At 43.4% G+C, this 8,682-nt stretch overlaps 1 protein-coding gene across 2 annotated transcripts in view; it reads left to right on the forward strand.

The window, feature by feature from the left end:
* The window catches only part of ZMYND12 (zinc finger MYND-type containing 12), a 28,435-nt gene extending 21,417 nt beyond the window's left edge, over nt 1-7,018 (forward strand). For both annotated transcript variants that reach the window (XM_045545718.1, XM_045545719.1), the window contains exons 5-8: nt 1,676-1,798; nt 2,824-2,935; nt 4,378-4,523; nt 6,692-7,018. In XM_045545718.1, coding sequence (XP_045401674.1) covers nt 1,676-1,798; nt 2,824-2,935; nt 4,378-4,523; nt 6,692-6,814 — 504 coding nt within the window. In that variant the 3' untranslated portion in view covers nt 6,815-7,018. The remainder of the gene's footprint in view (nt 1-1,675; nt 1,799-2,823; nt 2,936-4,377; nt 4,524-6,691) is intronic.
* The last annotated feature ends 1,664 nt before the right edge of the window (nt 7,019-8,682 follow it).

An 8,682-nucleotide genomic window follows, 5' to 3' on the forward strand; every position in this document is an offset into this window, starting at 1 on the left:
TTTGAGCCTGAAATCTGGGTTAGGGTAGGGTCAGACTGCAATCTCCATGCAGGTTGGTTCTCCCTGCAGCCTCTCCACTGGGCCACCCTCCCACGGGTTACCAGCCACTGCACAGTGCCCATAAATTCATCCTTATGTTGGTTATTCCCTATATCCGCCTGCCCCAAATCCATTCTCAGCCCTGCTCTATGCCCTGGGAGTCTGACCCCTATGGGCTGTACAAGCTGGACTCCATTGCTGTCTGGCCTTGGTTGGGTTAGGAGAGTGGGAGGGACAGCAGGGAAGTGGAGGAGGGGAGGAGAGAGAGGTTGGGGCGTTTATTCTCTCTGCTGCCTTTCTGCCCCACCCCCGATCTGGCAGAGGCAGCTTTCCTCACTGGAGTGCCCGTTCCTGTCAGGTGGCCTTCCTCTGCAGCACTGACTCTTGCTGGGCCCTGGTGACACTGTTTTCTCCCCTTGCTTTTTCAGGTGTAGGGATGGTGATAGTTTTTTTGCTGTTGGTAGTCTCTAGTGTTTCACTAGCCCTTGTTGGTTCCTTAACCCTTCCACATGTCAAATAATACTTCCCTTAAACTATGTTTGGGTAATCTTTTGGAGGGTGCCATCTATTTCCACCTGGGACTCTGACTAATGCAATTCCTCATTCGTGGTCCTTCTCTATATCCTCCAACAAATTAAACAGAGGCACATGTGTCTTGAGCTGAGCCACACAGTTAAGAATTAGCTCAAACTCAGATTCCTTAGTCTAGCTTTTTTGAAACACTAATTTATTGATACATACCATAAAATTGACCCAATTTAAGTGTACAAGTCAATTATTTTTAGTAAACTTACAGAGCTGTGTAACCATCTGCACAATCACATTTTAGAACGTTTCCATTACCCCAAAGAGATCCTTCATATTCATTTGCAATCTTTCCCATTCCACTGCAGTCCCAGGCAACCACTTTCTGTCCCTAGAGATCTGCCTTCTCTGGACATTTTATATAAACAGAATAATATATGGTCTTTTGCATCTGACCTCTTTCACCTGGCATAGTTATTTTGAGATTCATTCATGTTGTCGGATGTGTCAATAGTTCATTCTTTTTATTGCTGAGTAGTATAGTAGTCCATCATCTGGATATGCTACAATTTGTCTATCCATTCCTCAGTTAATGGACATTTCAGTTGTTTCCACTTTTTGTCTATTTTGAATAATATTGCTATGAACGTTTGTTTACAAGTCTTTGTGTGGACACGTTTTCATTCCTGGAAGAGGAATTGCTGGATCATATAGTAACTCTTATGTTTACCTTTTTGAGGAACTGCCAAACTGTTTGTGCAGAGGCTGCACCATTTTTCATTCCCATCAGGAAAGTATGAGAATTTTATTTTCTCCACGTCATTGCAAACACTTGTTATTTTCTATCTTTTTGACTCTAGCCATCCTAGTGGGTATGAAGTAATATCTCATTGTGGTTTCATTTTGCATTTCCCTAAGGACTAACAATGTCAAGCATCTTTTCACGTGCTTATTAGCCATTTGCATATTTTTTTTTGAGAAACGTCTGAATAGGCATTTTAAATTGGGCTTTTCTAAAAGGTTTTTTATGTGTATTCTGGGTACAAGTCCTTTATCAGATACATGATTTGCAAAGGGAACTCAAGCACTCTTTTTCTGCCTCCTGCTATAGATTTATTTTGCCAGTTGTGCATTTGGAACAGAGGACATCAGGACTTCAGGAGGCTACTTCCACCTGGCTAATATATTCTATGACCTTAAAAATCTGGATGTGGCAGACACATTGTACACCAAGGTGAGCTGGGGCGTGTAGGAACTGAGCCTTGGCACTGAGGCTTGGTATCTTACAACTGGTGTCAGACCATCCATGAGAAACACACCATAAAGGGAGGCACAGAGAGAGGAAGTCACTTGCCCAAGGTTGCACAGCCTGATACATGATATACTCCATTTCCCTTCTTCCTGTTTCTCTACTAGCCAAAGAGACTAATCCTTAGCATCCATAGGGTGATTAACAAATAATGAACGATGGTCAGTAAGAGCCAAACCTCTCCAAACAGACTACCCTGTGCTCCGTCCTACCCATAGGAACAAGCTAATGTGGGCATATTGAGGTGTGCAACAGAGAAGAGCTTTTCAAGGGAAATCTATTGCTGCGAGGTCCTGCGGAGGGATCAAAGAACACAAGAACACTAAAATTTTCATCTTTACATGTAAATGATTTTGAACTGTTGGTTATGTTCACATAGTAACACCTCACTTAGCAAGCAACCATTTCTGTGTGTGATATAGGCTGTCACGCTGTGACTGTTGATTCATGTTTTAGACCCACTTCTTAGGAAGAAGCATTTTGCTGTAGCTGAAAAGCAATGAGCTATGGAGTCAGACAGACCTGGGTTTAAATCCTGGCTATGCCACTTAACAGCTTTTACCAGAAGTCAAGTGTGATCTTAACTTCTCTAAGCCTCAGCTTATTGCCATGTAAAATGGGAATAATAAGAATATTACCTCAACAGGGACGTTGTGAGGGTATAAAGGTTTAGTGTTACATGCTCTCCACAAGTGCTAGCCATTGTCGTTAGACCCCATCAGGGCTGCCCCCAAATGGGCCTGCCACATGCCCTTTGCAGCTCCTCACCTGTCACACTCACTTTGGCCAGGCCTGTCGGGGCCCCTAGGGCTCCCTCTGCCCCCAGGCACAGTAAGAGAGGGAGCCTGCAGCCTTCAGGAAACCTGGCCAGATGCTCTGCTCTCCGCGCCTTGCTGGTCCAGTGGCCAGAGCTGATCTGCTTGTCTGATTGCCATCTCCTTTCCCGACAGGTCACTGAGATCTGGCATAAATATTTGAACGATCACTATCAAGTCCTCTTACAGGCTCGCGTCCAACAAATGGATTTACTGGGCAAACGATTTGAGAATGACACTGGCTTGGGTAAGTGTCAGTTTTCGATAGGAGACAGAGTAGTGACTTCATTCCACCTAATACACAGGCCTTGTCCCTAAGAGGGAAAGCAGCTGTCCCTGTCCTGGAGCACATCAGTGCCATCTTCCCCATTTTGCTGATGGAGAAAACTGGGACATGGGGATCAAAGAGATTTTACCAGTGCTGGGAAGAATTCAGATCCCTGTAATCACACACAGCCTTTTGGGGGATTAATAAGGGACAGATGTGGAGGAAAAGAAGACCCCATCAGAGCCCCCTGTGATTTCTGCAGAGCATCCATTTCTTATGTTATCCCTCCAGGGCACAAAATTCAAGGTAGACTCTATGCAGACATTGCATCGCTGATTTGTTCTGGCACTTTATCCTCCTCTTTACTAGCAGTGAGCTTCTCAGTGGCAGGGCCAAGTTTGATTAATCTCTCCTCCCAGGCTCAGCAAGGACTGAGTGTTGACTGGGACCGCACAGCATCGTGCCCTCTGAGATAATAAAAAGAGACAGGGCAGCTAGTGTCCGCTCAAAGGAGACATACAGTGCAGGTGCCGATATAGAACCCATATGCAACAACAAAAGAACATTTCTGTGAGCACAAGTTATATTACAAGATGAGTCCCAGAATGAAGAGGTGAGGACAGTTGGGTGGTGTTGAAGATGGAAGATTTTTCAGAGAAGTGGTTTTGAGCTAAGGTTTAAAAGAGTAATAACTTTATTAGCTTTTCCCTCATTATGAAAGTGTTTCATGTTACAACAGAAAACTTGGAAATCAATATCCAAAGATAGCCAACCTTCACGTTATGGCATACGTCCTTTTTGTCTTTTTCTTCTAAGCTTAGTGCATTAAAGTACAAGTGCTTTTAAGTATAAGTACTGGCCCACAATAACTGCTCAATAAATGGTGTCTAAAAGGAGGACCAAAAACTGCTGGGGAAAATAGTAAACAGACTCACACGAGGAAGCAGAAAGGCTACTGCTTGCCGGTCTTTGGAGTGGGGAAGAAGGATTAAGCTGCTGTAGCTGCAAGAAGCTCTGTTCCCCCAGCTCCTTCCTCTCAGCCGTAGAGTGGAAGTGCATGGACCCAAGGAATCCAGCTGTGACAAATTCCCCCCATTTGGGAGCCCAAGAGGTACAGAGTGCAGGAATCTGAAAGAGAGAAACCTTAGCAACTTTGGGGCCCGTGGTCTTGAGCATGGTTTTAGGCTACTCTGATCATGACATGCTAAGCAAAGCTGGAGAACGGCCTGAAACTGTCCCACGTCCTGCTCTGCTTGTGGCAGCAGTCCTCCCTTTGAGAACTTGCCGAGATTTGTCTTGTTTCCGCCAGTGCCCCTGTGAGGAGGCGTCAGCAGATCAGGCCCCTAAAAGCTGAGTGCTTGTCATGGTGGCAGACGTGGCTGCCAAGGGCCTATTTTTTCTTTCTTCCCCTTCCAATGCAGATGAAGCCCAGGAAGCAGAAGCCGTTCGGACCCTGACCTCAGTATTGAGCATTCGAGAATCTACATTTGACAAAGCCCCCCAAAAAACTATCTTTGTTCTGAAAACCCTGGTCATGCTTTGCTACCTGATGATGAATTATTCAAAGGCAAGTTTCCCTACAAGAGCACCATGTCTAAGATGAAAGTAGAAGTTTATCTAGTTGAATTCCGCTGTGTTTTGCCCAATTCCATGAGCTTTTGCCCTCACTTTAACACATTGACTGCCACACTAGAAAAAAATTTTTTTCCTTGGGGCCATGGTGTTTTATTACGAAAATAGAATAAAAACTTCAAAAACAAAACTATCCTTTCTAATTTAATGAAAAATGTGTTATTTTTTTATTGTTTTCTGCGTGTGAGTTGTATGCAACGTGAAAAATAGTTCACACCGCTCCCCAGGTAAAGAGACGTGTGAGTTACATATGCTTCACGAGGCCCCGGGCTCAAAACTAGCATGAGTTAAATATGAGTCACATGGCAGTGAATGTGTTAAAAAAGTTCAGACGCTCATAACATTTCTCATTTGTTGAGTCTAGCCTGCATAATGAAACTGGATTGTTTTCTTCCCTCAAGGGGGCCTTCCTAGGATTGCATAGGTAAACTGAGTCTGGAGCAGTGCTAGGAAACCTTGGAGGAATGAGGCAGCAGCACTAACTATCCTCAGTTCCTGAGTTCCTTGTTGCTGCGGGGATTCAGGCAGAAATGAATTGCCATGAGATGATTTAAAAGGTTGCTGTTTTGAGTACCTATTACATGCCAGTCATTGGTCTAAGCCCTCTCCATAGTTATCATATTTAGTGCTCACACCAGCCTTATGAGGTAGGGATTTTATTATCGCCACTGTACAGATGAGGAAACTGAGGCACTGAGAAGGTCCATTATTTGCTGAATGTCTTACAGGTAATAAGTGGCATATCTCAGGTTTATTGATTTACTGATTGACTGATTCACTCATTCAGATATTTATTGAGTATCTATCACTTGCAAGGCACTATTCTAGGGACTGGGGCTACCGTGGTGACTAACCCAGACATGTTCACTATATCCATGGAACTTGTGTTTTTGGAGGAGGGGAAGTAAACATATAAATGTGTAATATAATTTCAGAAAATGAAAAATGCTATGAAGAAAAATAAAATGGGGGAGAGAAAGAAGAGGCTGGTTGGAGAAGGACTTTCTGTATGGGTAACATGGGAAAATTTAAGATTCTCTTCCCCCTACCTTCCTTCCTCCCTCCCATCTTCCCTCCCTTTCTTCAGCAAAATTTTACTAAGCACCTACTGTATACCAAGGCATGAAGGAGCTCACAGCCAGAGGGTTATAATAGAATATGAGAGCAAAGTCCAGAGCCCTGTGGGAGCAAGAGGAGGGGCACTAACTCTGTCTGGAATAGGGGTAGGAATGGCTAGGAAATAGGGAAATATTTCCATGGAATTTTCAAATTTACATTGGACAAAACCTCTTTTCTGCAGCACAGGGTCCAATATTCCACTGTGTACTCAAGGAAGTCATTACCCCAAGGTGTGTGAAGAGGCCCCCTCAGACAAAAGGGACACATCTAAACCTCAAGATTGGCCCCTCACTTCCTTCAGGTCTTTACTTTCCTCCGTGAAGGTTTCCCTGGTCTCCCTGTCTAAAACTGTGAAACCTACTGCCACCCCTGCTTCAGCTCCCCCTTTCTTGCTTGCTTGCTTTCCTTAGCATTTATCACTGTTTGAGAAACTATGGTGCTTTACTTATTTGTCTTGCTTATTGTCTCTCTCCCCTACTGTACTGTAAGTTCCATGAGGACAGGAATGTCTGCTATAGTCATAGTACCTGGAACATAGCAGCCTTTCAATAAATATTTATAGGATGGAAGGCAGGGAGTGAGGGGAGCCTCTGTCCAAGTCAAAACTTGGGCTGCATGGCCCCCGGGGCTGCCCTGGATGGTAATTTACTTGTGGTAGCTGTCTCCTCTATGCCTCCCAATGTTGGCCCATAGGGCCCTGATTAAGATCCTACGAAGATCTCACTTTGCTAAGACAGTGTACTTAGTTTGTACTTCGTTTGTCAGATCAGGTGGGTTTTTCTGGTGCCCTTGCTTCATCCAGCACATGGGTGGCCAGCTGTAGGGGCCCAGCGTGTGTTCACAGGTTTATCAACAAGAGCTCAGTGGCTGGTGTGAGAAGGTGATGAGTTCTCTCCTGTGCTTCTGGAGCTGAGCACAGATGGGGCTTCCCAATGTTATGCTTTCCTGTGACAACTTCCTTTTGTCACCACAAATCTGTTTCAGGCACAGGAATATGCCAGGAGAGCCCTCAATCTAGCCGAAGAACAACTGCGTGATGTCCATGAGCAAAACGCCATTCAAGAGTTATTACGTCTCATCTCAGCTGAAGATCATCCCATTACTTAGTGACCCTTGAGCTCTGCATCAGGGGATGTTGAGTGTCTACCACAGCAGCCTTGCACAATTGCTTTGAGGTTCTCTGGGTTGCTGAAATTTCTACCCTCTTCCCCTGGGACTGCACACATAGCTGCAATTTTGTTCGTACACAGCGTATGTGAAGGAATATAGAGCTTTAGGCACAGAAATCAGTAAAACTGTTCTTTATCATGACCTTTGTCCTTGCTGTATCATTACTTTGTATGACTGAGTAATGTGTAGTCAGATCACTAATATGGTAATTGTAATTAAACTACAAATAGTTTGTGGTAGTTCACAGAAGTCTCCCAATGGCAATGTATGTTTCACAGCTCTTTGCCAAAGGAGGGGGTAGGGAATAGAGCTACATTGGAGCCAAGTTTCTCTATTCTTAATACTATAATGGAATTAAGTTACATTAATCTGAGGTAGAATGTGATAAAAATAGCCATTTTAATTCCTAGAGCAATCATTAAGAAAATAAAAAATAGTTAAAAATCATCAAAGGGATTAAAATGGTATACTAGAAAATATCCACTTAAAGCAAAAGGCGGCAGTAAAGGAAGAATAGAGGAACAAAAGGGACATGAGACATATAGAAAACAAACAGCAAAATGCAGACATTAATCATGCATAAGGTCTTCACATGCCAGAAAACGCCCCTGGGCCTGCCTTTCAAGGAGTTTCAGTGTGGACCGGCTGAGACAACATTCCAGGTTGGTGTCGTTCTTATCTCAGACAATAATTTGGAGCAGATGTGAGCCATCTGTGCTGCCTAGGGGAGAGGCACTCTGAAAGGGCCCCTGTGATGCAGAGGGCAGAGGGAAGGCCTTGGACTCAGACATGCCTGAGTTCAAACTCCAGCTCTCTCTCATAATTGCTCTGTGGCCTTGATCTCCCCAGAGCCTCATTCATTATTGTAAATGGCCCAGATGTGGCCACAGCTGTATCAGCTTGTCCCATCTTGATGACTCAGGTAATTGAGAATGTCCTTTTTTTCTCGCTTAGTTCCTCTCCAGACTTGCCAAGTTGCACTTTGCTTCCTGAGTAGATCTGCACCCAGGGAGAGGATATGCAGGTCAAGGACCTGTCAGAGAGTTTTATGTTCCTCGTTGTAAGTTAACTCATTCAGACACATATGATAAATGTATGTCAAATGGGTCACCCTGCCCCTCTAGGTAAAATCAGCTGGAACTCCCATTCCATACCTTTGGACATTGTTATGCTTCTCCAAGATACCTATGAAATCCCAGGGGCTGACTTGTCTTTGAGCCATCTCTCATCCAGTTTTCATCTTCAGTTGAATTCTTACTCTCCAGTCTGCATTGTGTAGTTATTTCTTCTTTTTAGGGACACAGGCCCTTCTTCTTGATTCTCACCCCCTAACCCCAAATATGAATCAGCTCTTTCAAATAGACTCTTAATGAAGATTGGAGGGGTAAGGAGGAGGATCAACAACTCTTCAGCAGATAATATAATGGAAAATATTAGAACTTCTCTATTATAAAAATATCATTAAAAGTCCATTTCATTAAACTCTGTTTTGTTTTTTTTTTTTTACCAAATTCATTGGCCCTTTTCTCTTCACCTCCCCATCTATTCTCTGTTCTCCCCATCTCTGAATGCCTATTCATTAATCTTTCTGCATTGAATATGTTTATAAAGTTATTGTTTAAATTGTTTTATTGTTTCTATTGACTGATTTTCTTCTTGGTTGTAGGCCATAATTTTCTGGTTGTTTCATGTCTAGTAATTTAATTTTAAGTTTTTCTTCTTTTCTAACATGTATATTGAAGGCTATAAATTTTCCTCTTTATGTTGCATTAGCTGATCCCATATATTTTGAGATGTGGAATTTT

This window comes from Lemur catta, chromosome 3 (assembly GCF_020740605.2).
Source record: "Lemur catta isolate mLemCat1 chromosome 3, mLemCat1.pri, whole genome shotgun sequence".
NCBI lineage: Eukaryota > Metazoa > Chordata > Mammalia > Primates > Lemuridae > Lemur > Lemur catta.